At 37.6% G+C, this 15,205-nt stretch overlaps 1 protein-coding gene across 3 annotated transcripts in view; it reads right to left on the reverse strand.

Moving 5' to 3' along the window:
* LOC106870866 (diphosphomevalonate decarboxylase) overlaps positions 1-15,205 on the reverse strand; it is a 68,089-nt gene that overhangs the window by 27,502 nt on the left and 25,382 nt on the right. For all 3 annotated transcript variants that reach the window (XM_052968740.1, XM_014917103.2, XM_014917104.2), the window contains exons 3-4: positions 11,830-11,897; positions 2,544-2,590 (exon numbers count right to left, since the gene is read on the reverse strand). In XM_052968740.1, the coding sequence (XP_052824700.1) occupies positions 2,544-2,590; positions 11,830-11,897 (115 nt within the window). The remainder of the gene's footprint in view (positions 1-2,543; positions 2,591-11,829; positions 11,898-15,205) is intronic.

The raw sequence follows: 15,205 nt of genomic DNA on the forward strand, positions 1-15,205 counted from the left end.
TGACTCTAAGGCCCTTCAATTCTAGACCTTGCTTCCACACCTGAAACTTCTCTAGTTCTGATAGTGACTCCACAATTAGTGCAAGGTCATCAGCATAGAGGAGCTCCCAGGGGCAACCTGTCTTGAACTCCTCTGTGATTGCCTGGAGGACTATGATAAATAGGAGGGGGCTGAGGATGGAACCTTGGTGGACCCCTACCTCTACCCGGAATTCATTGCTGTACTCATTTCCAACCCTCACCTTACTGATAGCATCTCTGTACATGGCTTGCACAGCTCTCACTAACCATTCTTCTATCCCAAGTTTCCTCATTGACCACCAGATAAGGGATCGGGGGACCTTACACCAGCCACACATATATATACATATATACAACGGGCTTTTTTCAGTTTCCGTCTACCAAATTCACTCACAAGGCTTTGGTCGGCCCGAGGCTATAGTAGAAGACACTTGCCCAAGGTGCCACACAGTGGAACTGAACCCAGAACCATGTGGTTGGTAAGCAAGCTACTTACTACACAGCCACTATATATATATATATATATATATATATATATACACACACACACATACATATATCAGGAGTCACTGTTGAGATGCTTAAAATATCTGGCAGTGTAGGCTACGGCCCAGTCACCCATATTGTAAACCAAGTGATACATGAAGAAGTCATACCCAATGACTGGTGTAGCAGCACCATAGTCAACTGCTACGAAGGTAAAGGTGACGCATTAGATAGGAATAATTATAGAGGTATCAAATTGTTGGATCAAGTAATGAAAGTCACAGAGAGGGTCATAGCCCAACTAATTAGAGAAAGAGTTAGTTTAGATGAGATGCAATTTGGGTTTGTGCCATGGAAAAGCACCACTGATGCTATATTTCTGGTAAGACAGCTGCAGGAGAAATTCTAAGCCAAAGATAAACGTATGTACTTGGTTTTTATTGACATGAAAAGCTTTTAACAGGGTCCCCCGCTCTCTTGTATGGTGGTCAATGTGGAACTAGGGATGGATGACTAGTTAGTGAGACCTGTACAAGCCATGTACAGGGATGTTGTCAGTAAGGTGAGGGTTGGCAACAAGTACAGTGAAGATTCCCGTGTAGAAGTAGGGGTTCACCAAGGATCAGTCTTCAGCTCCCTCTTATTCATCATAGTACTTCAGGCAATAACAGAGGAATTCAAGACAGGATGCCCCTGAGAACTCCTCTATGCTGATGACCTTGTTCTCATAACTGAGTCACTACCAGAACTAGAGAAGTTTCAGGTGTGAAAGCAAGGTCTAGAATCAAAGGGCCTTAGAGTCAATCTAGCAAAAACTAAAGTCTTAGTAAGTAAGAAGGCAGACAAATCACAAATGCTTGATATGTAGAAAAGGCATAGGTAGAAACTCCATAAGATGTACCCAGTGTAAGCTATGGACATGCAAGAGGTGCAGCAATGTCAAAGGAAGGTTAACTGGGAAGATAGTTTTTTGTGTGTGACAGATGCACAGAGGCAATAAACACCAAAGATGTACAGAAAACAGATTCCATCACATGCCAAGGGGAGAAACTAGAAGTAGTTAATAGTTTCCATTACCTAGGTGACCAAGTCAGTAGTGAGGGGTGGATGTTCTGAGAGTGTAGCTGCTAGAATAAGAATAGCTTGTGCAAAGTTCAGAGAGCTCCTACCTCTGTTGGTAACAAAGGGCCTCTTGCTCAGAGTGAAAGGTAGACTGTATGATACCGGTGTGCGAACGGTCGTGCTGCACAGCAGTGAAACATGGGCTATGACTGCTGAAGACATGCGTAGGCTTGAAAAAAATGAAGCTAGTATACTCCACTGGATGTGTAATATCAGTGTGCATACGCAACAGAGTGTAAGGGCTCTGAGAGAAAAGTTGGACATAAGAAACATCAGATGTGATGTTCAAGAGAGACGGCTGTGCTGATATGGTCGTGTGTTGCATATGGATGAGGACAGCTGTGTCACCCTAACAGTGGAGGGAACCTATAGAAGAGGTAGACCCAGGAAGACATGGGATGAGGTGGTGAAGCACAACCTTCAAACACTGGGCCTCACAGAGGCAATGACAAGCGACTGAGACCTTTGGAGATATGCTGTGCTTGAGAAGAGTAAGACATTGTTCTAAGTGAAACTCATAAATAATTATCACGTCAAGATAAGGAGACACAAAAACATACATATATAAGAGGCTTCTTTCAGTTTCCATCTACCAAATATACTCGCAAGATTTTGGTTGACTTGGAGCTATAGTAGAAGGCACTTGCCCAAGGTGCCACACTGTAGGACTGAACTCAAAACCATGTAGTTTGGAAACAAACTTGTTAACCATCAACTATTCTACCAATACAAGCACTTCATTATAGTTAATTAACTAATTAATTACAAATGCATGTTTTTATTAAGAATGGTATGATGCACCCAAAGCGGAAAAATATCTGTTTCAACACACAATTTCACATCAAGAATCTGGTAAAACCAACACAAAAATGTAATAAATTTATCTTATACTGCAGAAATTATAAAACGACTTACTTTTACGGATGATATTCTGTAATCGAGGATTATCAGGGTTTTGTTCTCTGTGGAGATAGAAGCAAATGGAGCAGTGTTAAAATAACAATGAATGAAAAGCAAAATGGTTATAGGGCTAAAGTGCTGGATTAGTGACCACATGGTCTTAAGTTCAGATCTTACAATGGTTACTGTTTTGTTTGCTTTTTTCCTTATGAACTGGCCAAAGGTGGAAGGTCAGCACCCTTGACTCTTTACAGAGCCTCCAAATTTGGTAAAAATGACTCTTTAGCATTTAGATTATTCTGTCAAATACAATGCTTATTTATTCACATTATTTTGTATTAATCTTGTATTATCTTGAAACTTAAAGATTTTAATGATGTGATCATTTATTAATTTTAGAATGACATTGTATGATAGTTGTAAGAGACCAGATATGGTGATTTTGAACATAAAACAGGTAGAATATTTGAGCTAGATACGGTCAGTTTAAATGCTAAAGGGATAAGGAGGGAACAATCTTGTAACCACTTGTATTTCCAGACAATGTATCCAGGACGGCATTATCCAAAGTCCTCAGTCTATTAAATAAGGCATGCTTTGAGGTGAATTTTATTGTTATTTCAAGCATTATTTAAAACTTCCTGAATAAAAAAAGCAAAACCTTGTAGCAATTGTTAGTGAACTCAAAGAAGAAGGAAGATAATTTCAAATATTAAGAAATAATTTCACAAAATTAATCTGTATGTCATGGGGGAAAATTCTGATCTTGATTACAGAGCAAAGGGAAATAACTCAAATGAGCTAATAGCATGAATTTAGATAATTTTTGAAAGTCATAAAAGACTGAATGATGTATACAAAAAATTTTCAAAGAATTTAAATTAGTCTCTTATTTCATGAAAAAACTGAAACCAATTGATTACTTACAGGGTCACCATATTTCATTATGCAGCCATGATAGACTATAAAGTATATTAAATGCTTTATTAGTCAATTCTGTGTCCTATTGTGTTACCAGTGCACTTTACATTACTTGTTAGGGTCATCTCTACAAATTATCTACGGCAATTATAGCCAGCACTGATTTGTTACAATATTTCATATCTGAATATATCTAATGTAAACAACAATGTGATCGAAGATGGAGAAATAGGTAATGAGTGTATATGCATATTTCAGGAGTTCTGGCTCCTTCTTCAGCACCACATCCAACTTATCAACCATCCACAAACTCATTGCTTAACACTATTGAGTATACCGATTTCACATATTAAACACATTACAGGCAGCTGGTACGTACATACAAATTACTTGTAAGAACACTGTATTTCATTATGCAACCATGATACACTACAAGTATATCAAACACTTTATAAGTCAATACTGTGTCCTACTGTGTTAACAGTGCTATTAAATCACATATTGAGGTTATCTCTATTTTTCCATCTTCAATCACATTGTTTACATTAGATGTATTCGGATCCAAAACATCATAACAAATCAGTACTATGAATGTGTTTGTTGACCACCACCAATTGACAACCAGTGTTGGTGTGTTTACATCCCCACAATTTTGCAGTTTGGCAAAAGAGACTGACAGAATAAGTACCAGGCTTTACAAAAAAAAATTATAAGTACAGGGATTGATATGTTTGACTAAAATTCTTCAAGGTGTGCTCCAGCATGGCTGCAGTCTAATGACCGAAACAAGTAAAAGGTAAAAGGATACATATATACATATCATATACATGAAGATAGATGTACTACAGTTATTTATTTTCACACAAAATACGATACCTATAAGTCATTGTAAAGTCCTAGTAGTTGGGAGCGCAGTGTTGAGAAGGGTTGCTTGGCCTGTTAGAAAGAGTAGCCAATTTTCCTTAAAACAATACCCCATTGTTTAATCACACTGGATAATATAATCCTGGGTTCCCTGCACTTAAGAAAAAGGTAGGATAGTCACAGTTGGATGTTTCTGATTATAGGTCTACTCAACCAAGGTTGGCCTTGGGTTAAATGACAACAACATAGACATCCTAGACTGCATTTAAAAAATGGTTAGATGACTAATAGGCATGTAGGTACTCAGTTACACACTCCAACCTCTTCCTTTTCTAGCACTACTACAATGGACCCCATGTCTTAGAGCTGGCTTGTCCTGTATCACCTCTATTAAGGCCTGCTTGATTCACCTTTTTGTTCCCCATATTATTTTACTCTACTCCCTCAAGGCTCATACTAACAATTTACATCAATTCTATCTCCCCAAAGCATCCCTTCTACAGCTGCCAATTTGCACATGGTTAGGAAGAACATCAACTACATCTAATTCAACCTGCCTTTTCACATACCAACACAGATCAGTATAGGCAAAGAGGCTGTCTCATGGCTTTTACTGTCTCTCTCTAGGCAGTAGGGAACATAAATATTGTTTATTAAATATAGATATGGGGCAGGCATGGTGATGCAGAAACAAACTTGGCTTTGTTACCACACAGTCTTGAATTCTATTTCACTTTGTGGCACCCAGGACAAGTGTCTTCTACAGTAGCCTCAGGCCAACTAATATCTTGTGAATCAAATTAGTAGATGGAAACTTCATGGAAACCTGTCGTGGTTATGTAATTAAGAAGTTTGCTTCCAAACTATGTGGTTTTGAGTTCAGTCCTACTACATGGCACCTTGAGCAAGTGTCTTCTACTATAGTGCTAGGCTGATCAAAGCCAAGCCTTGTGAGTGAATTTGGTACAAAGAAAATGAAAGAAACTAACTATATGTGTGTACATGTGCATGCAAACATGTGATTGTACATACGTGTGTGCATGTGCATGTGTGTGTGTGCATACATGTGTTTGTGCCTCCTCATCTAGACATCAGGTAATAGTTGTAAATGAGTACCACTGTCATACAAGTGGTGTCATTCATTTTCAGTTTTCCATGAAAACATGTCATTATGAGAAAACATTACCTTACTTAAAAACGAGTGGCAATCTGAAGGCCACTAGGTCATAAAAACTTTATTTCAATGAATTCTGCTTGACCCATGCATGTACAGAAAAGTGGATGTTAAAACAATGATGATGATGATGCGTGTATGTTTTGTGTGTGTGTATGTGTGTATGCATGTGTGTATCTGCGTGTGTGTGTGCGTGCGTGCGTGTGTGTGTGAATGTTTACATTCCACATTCATGAAAAATGCTCAAGACAGTAACATATACTGACATTCCCTACTAACAAATTATCTTGTAGCTCTACACTTTCACAGAAGAATGAAATATAAAACTTATTACTTGAAAAACAGTTAAGACTTAGTGACAGGAAGGGCATCAAACTATAAAACAATACTCAATACATTTTCATACAATCCATGCTAACATGGAAAACATGTAAAAATGAACAAATTATATACATCTGGTTGCTGGCCTATAGGACCATAAGCCTTATTACTTTATAAGACATACATACATACATACACATTTGTTTTGAAGGGCCTATTAAGATAATATGCACCAACTCTTCCTCTAGACCAAACTGTTAAAAATGATCCTTAAGTATTCTATCTCATAACAAGCCACGTTAACACTTTTACTGTGCACAGCAAATAAATGTTTTTTATGCATAACTTATTCACATAAGTGCAGACATGTCCTTGAGGTTAAGAAATTCACTTCACAGCAGTGTGGTTTGGGATTCAGTTTAACAACATGGCACTATAGACAGGTGTCGTTTACTATAGACTCAGGCTGACCAGGCCCTTATGAGTGGATTTAGTAAACAGAAACTAAAAGAAGGCCTTCATGAACGTGTGTGTATGTGTATGTATGTATGTTTGTTTATATGCGTAATCACTTATATGGAAGTTGAGATGGCCAGTTTTGTTGACAGTCTTCCAGTCAATAAATGATTTACTTGCTTGCCTTTAGAGTGGAATAAAGAGGTCTCCGACTTGAATTACCAAAAAGAAGGGTGTCCAGCTGCAAAATGGTGCCTTAATAACATATGCATCAAAGCCTTGCAAGCATGGAGAACAGGTGTAAAACAAAAGAACTTTCTTGTTACAGCAGATGATTAAACCAATAAGGAGTAAGAAGACTGGCTAAAGAGTCATCAGCTGATATCTCACCACTTGTGAATCATTGTGTGTGACAGTCTCCTGACTCCCAATAGCCTACCAATGAGGTTGGTGACTTGTGCCCTTCTGAGGGGTTAAGTGTAACCCTCTGAATGAAGTACACCAGTTGAGGAAAAAGCTGGCATGGATTGGACGGTTTGACAGGAGCTGACCAGCCAAGGAGCTGTCCAGACTCCGTCTATTGTGGCATGGTTTCTACAACTGGATGCCCTTCCTAATGCCAACCATTTACAGAGTGTGCTGGGTGCTTTTTATGTGCCACCAGCATGGGTACATTTATGCAGCACCAGCACGAGTGCATTTTATGTGGCACAAGCACCTGTAAAGGAAAAGCCTGGATGTATGGATGACAGCAATTTTACTTAGCGTGACACGTCTTCTCAAGTACAGCAAATCACCACAACTCCTGGCTCCTTGTCATTTCCTCAGTGAGGCCCAACATCCGAAGACCCCTTCTTACCACTTTGTCCGTCTTCCTGGGTCTACCCCTTCCACAGGTTCCCTCCAAAATTTGAGCTCAGCACTTCTCTATGCAGCTGTCCTCATTCATACACATCACATGACCAAACCAGCACAGTCTTTTTTTTAAGTGGCAGAGAGGATGCTTATTCTGAGACTCCAACATTTTTTTTGTTTCTTACATTATTAGAGCTTTTATGAATTATTTTCTGTAAAGTTTAGTAGTATAAAATTTTTTTGAAATGTTGCTTTGCCAAATGGTAGTTAACTTCACTGTGGCCTTCCAATGTAAAAGATTTCTTAACTTTTGTACTAACAATTGAGAATAATAGTTCATTGGTGGAAGTAGTGGCAACACTGCATAAATGAGGAATGTTCCATTACCTTGTAGGGTTGACACCTAAATCTCCTTTGGGAAACTTACTTTACATTTTGCTTAATGCCTGGGAAACTAAAGGTCTTGTCCAAACCTCTTTACTTGCACTGAATTCTCTTCTGCATACCATCCATACTGTGCCTGACTCCAACAAACACCCTACCATTTTGGAGGGCCTATTAAGATAATATGCACCAACTCTTCCTCTAGACCAAACTGTTAAAAATGATCTTTAAGTATTCTATCTCATAACAAGCCACGTTAACACTTTTACTGTGCACAGCAAATAAATGTTTTTTATGTATAACTTATTCACATAAGTGCAGACGTGTCCTTGAGGTAAACCAAGGAAAACCATCATTTTTTACTGGCTTAGAGGAGGAAAGACATCACCCAAGAATGGTGGGAGAAATAAAGTTAACCTCAGACCAGAGACCCAGCTCAAATGATTGCAACAGAATTAACTCCACTAAAGACACCAAAAAGCTAGTTGGTGTTGTTGAACTGGGTAAAGTATTAAGCCTATAACTCAATTTCTTTGAGACATTGAACATTCAACTACCTCAACCCTCCCAATGTAAACAGGACTTGCAAGAGGTATGAACTACTGCCCTATCTTTCTCACACTAAATAATAAAAGTGCTATTAATCTAAAAGGTAAGACTAAAACACACCAGTCTCTCAAAGTAAAATGAGAAATCTCAAGTACCACAAAAGAAGTTCTGATTTCAAAACAATGAAACTAAAAGTTACACACCTCAGTCAATCTAAAAAGGTTTTACATCTCCAAAGGAAAGATTATTTAGATAAAGTTGGATATTATAGCACAGTTAATGAGTCTGAAAACCCAGGCATTTGCATAAATATTTGGAATGAATTTTATACCTGAATGCAGTTCTTAAAACTTAACCAGTCAACCACAAAAATGACGATGGTTGCTATATTTTGCTTAATGCCTGGGAAACTAAATGAAATCAACTGAAGCAATGAAAGCAATTTATGTCAGACAGAAAACAAAAAGCAAAGCGCCTACATAAAGTAACTTATCAAATACTTAATACAGAAGTATTAGAAGTCGGTATGTTACAATATAAATTAAAGAAGGTAGGTTGTTAGAATTAATAGAGCATCAGATAAAATACCCAATAACATTTAGATATATCCCATTACATTCTAAGTTTAAATACGAGTGTGGTTAAACTTTGCCTTTTATCCTTCAAAAGATGATTAAATGAAGAAATGGGGACAATACGCTCAACCATTACCTTCCTTTTAAATTCATGTGTGTGTGTCTTTGTGCAAGATCTGCTTGTTTTTATTGATATGACTGAGATGATTTGTTCCTGCTGATATGGAGCTTTGTTTGGCATTGGAGACTTATTGCCAATTAGCTAGGTCTCAAAGAAACTGTTCCCTACCTCAAGGAGACTGGTGATAATAGACAGAATTTGAACTTACAATCTAAAGTGCCAGATATTGCAAGGCATCTCAGTCAACACTCTGACAATTTCACCAATCCACTGCTTGGAGTGGCACTTTATCAACCCCAAAAGGATGAAAAGCCAACTTGATACTAGAGGGATTTGAACTCAGAGTGTAGACAGCTAAAGCAAATGTTACAAGACATTCTACCTGACGCTATAATAACTCAACCAATTTACTGCCCAAGTTATAAATCAATATTTGAATATAAACTTTGGAAGTACTACATTATATAACACTTCCATGCAGAGCTCTTCACTTCTTACATACATTAAAAAATATATTTTGAGTGCATTAAAAATATAATTGTTTAGGGTTGACTTCCATCACCTTGGTGACCAAGTTAGCAGTGAAGGAGGAAGTTCTGAAAGTATAGTTGCTAGAATAAGAATAGCCTGGGCAAAGTTCAGAGAGCTACTACCTTTGTTAGTAACACAGGACTACTCTCACTTAGAGTGAAAAGCAGATTGTATGCTGTCTGTGTATTTACAGCTATACTGTATAGCTGTGAAACATGAGCTATGACTACAGAGGACACATGAAGGCTTGAAAGAAATGAAGCCAGCATGCTATGCTGGATGGGTAAAATTAGTGTGCATGTACAACAGAGTGCAAATGATTTAAGAGAAAAATTGGGTATAAATAACATCACATGTTGCATGCAAGAAAAAAGACTGCACTGGTATGGTCATGTAATGCATATGGATGAGGACAGCTGCATAAACAAGTGCCAATCTCTAATTGTGGAGGGAACTTGTGAAAGGATAGACCCAGGAAGAGGTGGGATGAAGTGGTGAGAAAGGATCTTCAGACACTGGGCCTCACTGAGAAGATGACAAGTGAAGGCAACTTCTGGCAATTTGCTGTGCTTGAGAAGACATGCCAAACTAAGTGAAATCACAGCCATGCATGCAATACAAGCATGTCCTTTATGGTCATGCACACCACTCTTTCTCTCAGTCAAGAGGTGTTTGTCTTGCAGATACTGGTGCCACATGAAAAGCAGCTATGACAGGGCGATGTAGAAAGTACCCATGGTGGTGCTGCATAAAAAGCACCCAGTACACTCTGTGAAGTGATTGGCATTAGGAAGGACGTCCAGCATTAGAAACCATGCCAAAACAGACAATTGGAGCCTGGTGCAGTTCTCTGGTGGGCCAGCTCATGAAATTTTTTTTCCCACAAGAATTCCAGACCCCAGTAATGAACATACAGCTAATTAGAGCAAAGCCATCTTTATCCTTTCTAGTCAGCACCATGCGTTCCTTACCCTTCCCTCTCTCTACTGGCAGACAGCAACCTTTTTGTCACTTTCAAATAAAAATTTCGCTCTCACTACAAGTACTACTGTCTCTAACTACTAGTCAGGCAAACAAATAAATATATGTAAATAATATTTCTTCCCTCTTGGTGTTGATCCTTCGATGTTCACTGGTTACTCCGATGTTGGCGCAATAATACACTTACCCAAACTGAATTGCTGGAGTTATTTCATTTTTTCCAGAAAATTGTTTTTAAAAAGGTTTAAAGCTTAATCATTTTCACCCAGTCAGGAAACAGGATTTGGAAGCTGCCATTTTGTGCATGACTGCACATTTTGTTGTCAACATCCTGAAAATGCTTATATTTTTTATATTTTCCAAGAATTTTTCATGGGTCCAGCTAGTTATAATAAATAGATCTAGAATTTACTACTAATAATATAATAGTACTCAGCGAAATTTCTTAGTACTCTCACATTTTTATGACTATTTTTTTAGGATCTTTTCTGTTTGGTTGCCAGCATCAATTTTCTATTCGAATTGATTTCATATTCAGGCTAATTAATGAAGTGAAAGTAATTTCCCCTCTAAATCAATAAATAAAGAGTTATGAGTAATTAAAGTTTGGAAATTTTGGTAATTTTAGTCAATCGTAAGCCTCAGACACATTCATGTTTTTCTCTTTTAAATTAACAAACATTTATTTACATGAAAGAAAATTACCTAAGAACTTTCGTGCTAAAAATAACAGCTAAATAAGATTTATTTACATGAAAGAAAATTACCAGAGACATAACACGTTTACAAATATTGACAACATGTGCTATTTTGTCAAACACAAAATGACAGCTTCCAAATCCTGTTTCCTGACTGGGTGAAAATGATTGAACTTTAAACCTCTATAACTTTTAAAAAACATTTTTCTGGAAGAAATGAAATAACTCCAGCAATTCAGTTTGGGCAAGTGTATTATTGTACCAACTTTGGAGTAACCAGAGAACATTGAAGGATCAACAACAAGAAGGAAGAAATATTATTTACATATATTTATCATTTATTTGCCTGACAGGTAGAGACAGTAGTACTTGTAGTCATACTGAAATTTTTTTTCAATAGTGACAAAAAGGTTGCTGTCTGCCAGTAGAGAAGGAAAGAGTAATGAATGCACGGTGCTGACTAGAAAGGATAAAAGTGGCTCTGCTCTGATTGGCTGTATGCAAATGAGTTCATTACTGGGGTCTGGAACTCTCTTGGGAAAAACAATTTTCATGGCCAACTTCTGTCAAACTCATACTAGCATGGAAAACAAGTGTTAGATAATGATATTGATGATGATGGTTTTAAATTGAACAAAATATTTTAAATTGAACATAATACTCCAAATAATTATATATATTTCTAATAGCAGTAGAACAAGCAGCTGTATGCTATGTCTAGAAATGTCATTCAAATCAATAGTTTAACAATGTAGCCATTTAACTATTGTAAAACCATTACACTGTAACAAACATTAATGGGAAACATTAATACTGATAAAAATATCAAGCAATGTTTGAAAATTTTATTGATAAATCCATCAATACTTACACTGCATTAAGCCATATTCTAGTCTTCTCAAAATCCTTACTCAATGCAACAGTCGTTTTTGCTCGAAGCTGTACAGAAAAATACATAAATTTGGATTATTTATTATTTGTTTGTTACATCAAAGAAAAAATATGCCAGAATTATAGAGTGGAGAATGAGATATGGTAATGTTTATGTTTATACAATTTTCTAGGGTACTATACTAGTGTGAGAAGACAACAATAGGATCTTGCAGTTGTGTAACAGAGGTCTACTGGCCATCTTACATGTATTTTATCAACTTCTAACAATAATAAGACATTAATAAGGATTTTCTAAAACCTGAAATTGTCTGTTTTATGCCTGTTCTTCAATGTTAGCATAACACAAATATATATTGCCACTTGTCTTTGAAAATGCAGAGCTACCAGACAATTTGTTGACAAGTAAATGCCACTATCAGCATCTGGAGCTCAACTATTTGAAGAATAAGTGCAAAATGTAAACATTCACACACTTGAATTTCTCTTCTTTCAATCACTTCATTCATTCATTCATCTAACCCATATTACTGACATATACTTTTGTAACCTGTAATTATTTAAATCAATTCTTCAAATAACTTTCAAATTGTAATTCCCTAAAACCTTAGTTTTCTCTGTTTCATGTTTTCGCCACTGCTCTAAAATTCATAAGCACTCTTGTTTTACTTATGTCTCTCACTATTGCCATGTTTCTCCCATTCATAGGCACTCTTGCTTTAAATTGGCATTACTTGTCTGCAATGCACCCACCCATCCCTGCCCCTACACTGAAAATCTATTTTCAATACCGGAAACCACTACAGGGCTCTGCCTTGCTTCTCTACCAGAAGACTACTTGCATACCTCCATCCCTGCTACCAACAATCACCCACACTACTACTGCATGCACCAAAAGGTGTGCAAGAGAAACAAATGCACTGGTATGGTCATGTGATGCATATGGACGAGGACAGATGTGTAAAGAAGTGCCAATTCCTAACTGTGGAGGGAACCTGCAGTACAGGAAGACATATGATGAGGTGGTGAAACATGATCACCAAACTTTGAGCCTCATAAAGGCAATGACTGGTGACCAAGACCTTTGATGATAAGCTGTGCTTGAGAAGACCCATCAAGCCAAGTGAAATCATAGTTGTGGCTGGTGTTAGGTAACTGGCACCAGTGTGACACGTAAAAGACACCTTTCGAGCATTGAGCCTCATGGAGATAAAGTGGTTGAACTTCATTCGAATGTTGGGCCTCACAGTGGCAATAACTGAGATCTTTGTGCTTGAGAAGACCCATCAAGCCAAGTAAAATCGCAGTTGTGGCAGACACTGGTATTGTGCCAGTAGAACGGAAAAGCATCTTTCGAGCATTGGGCCTCACAGAGGCAAGGACCAAGGCCATTTGGCATTATGCCAGACTTCAAGCGTTAGACCTTAAAGAGGCAATGACTAAGTCCATTTGGCATTATGCCATGCTTGAGAAGAAGACCCATCAGGCCAAGTAAAACCACAGTCATGGCAAACACCAGTGTCACACAAATGGTACCCATGCTGGTTGCATGTAAAAGCACCCATCACAATCTCGGAGTGGGTGGCGTTAGGAAGGGTATCAAGCTGTAGAAACCATGCCAAAACAGACTAGTCTGGTGCAGCCTTCCAGCTTGCCAGCCCTGGTCAAACTTTCCAACCCATGCCAGCATGGACAACAGATGTTAAATGATGATCATGATGTATATATGTACACACGCACGTACACACACACTTTGTACAGTTTCGTCATGGCGATACCTGCTCAGAGGCTTACGCAAAGTTGCAGAAAGTGTATGGAGAGGAGTGTATGAGCTGCACACAAGTGTACCCGCAACCATACAGTTCAGTTCAGTCCATTATCACTGAAGATTTGGGTATGAGATGCATGTCTGCCAAGTTTGTACCAAAACTGCTTTCAGCTGATCAAAAAGACACTCAGGTTTCAGTTGCACAAGATCTCTTTGAATGTGTCAAGAAGAATGAAAACTTTTTGTAAACTTTGCATAGGCCTCTGAGCAGGTATTGCCAAGCTTTTGGCAAAATTTGAAGTAGATTCTCTGCTCAATTTTCTTTATCATAGTCAATATGACACTACACGCCTTCCTTTGAAGCACTGCTGTAAACAGCAGAAGTGAAACAGAACATTAAAAACTTAGTGGGCATGCACAATAGAGTTCAAGATCAATCTATGCCAAGTGGCTTCACTCTGCATGCTTTAGCATCATTAATATGGCAACAGTTCAGTTATCTATTGATCAAACCATGCATGTATATACATACATACATACATATATATATATATATGTACATAATATGAGACAATTATTCAATAGCCATTATAAAACTCCGAGTTTCGAATGCCAGAGCAGAAACCCACACCGCCATCTCTTCAGTTATCTGGCCACTGAAAATTGCAGGTCATTTTCATAGAAATTTTCAATGGCCAGATAACTGAAGAGATGGTGGCGTGGGTTTCCACCCCGGCATCCGAAACTCAGAGTTTTATCATGGCTACCGAATAATTGTCACATATTATTTACAGATAAATTCCTCTATTTACATAATATCGAGGTCTCTTTCTTTCTTTTGTTGTCCTTCCTATCAATATATATACATATATATATATATATATATATTATCATTAATAAATCATAGGGCAGCAAAAAAAATTTTAGAAATTTTATTTACCACCAGTGGTCCAGCGAGAATAAAAATTAGTCAATAGACTATATATATATTATTCATTAAAATACAGAGATGCCTATAATAGGACATCTAACCCGCTAGAAAGAGCAGTAACCCTCTTTCTAGCAGGTTAGATGTCCTATTATAGGCATCTCTGTATTTTAATATATATCATCATCATCATCATCGTTTAACGTCCGCTTTCCATGCTAGCATGGGTTGGACGATTTGACTGAGGACTGGTGAAACCGGATGGCAACACCAGGCTCCAGTCTGATTTGGCAGAGTTTCTACAGCTGGATGCCCTTCCTAACGCCAACCATAATCATTTTAAAGTCCTATCTGAAGATTTTCTATAGAATTTACAGCTACCACTGTGTTACAACATTTCATTAACAGATTGGGTATTATATGCATATTTCAAGGATTATTATCCTTTCATCAGCACTTTATCTAACCCATTAACTATCCATGAACACACTGTTTAAATATCCACCAGATTTAAAGAATAGACCAATTTGTATATTAAACACATTCCTAGCAACTAGTACGCATATTTAATTACTGGCGCAGCAGCAGTATTTTATTTTGTTACCATAATACACTACTAAATATAATATATACACACACACACACACACACAGATACATA

This window comes from Octopus bimaculoides, chromosome 6, assembly GCF_001194135.2.
Source record: "Octopus bimaculoides isolate UCB-OBI-ISO-001 chromosome 6, ASM119413v2, whole genome shotgun sequence".
Classification (NCBI taxonomy): Eukaryota; Metazoa; Mollusca; class Cephalopoda; order Octopoda; family Octopodidae; genus Octopus; species Octopus bimaculoides.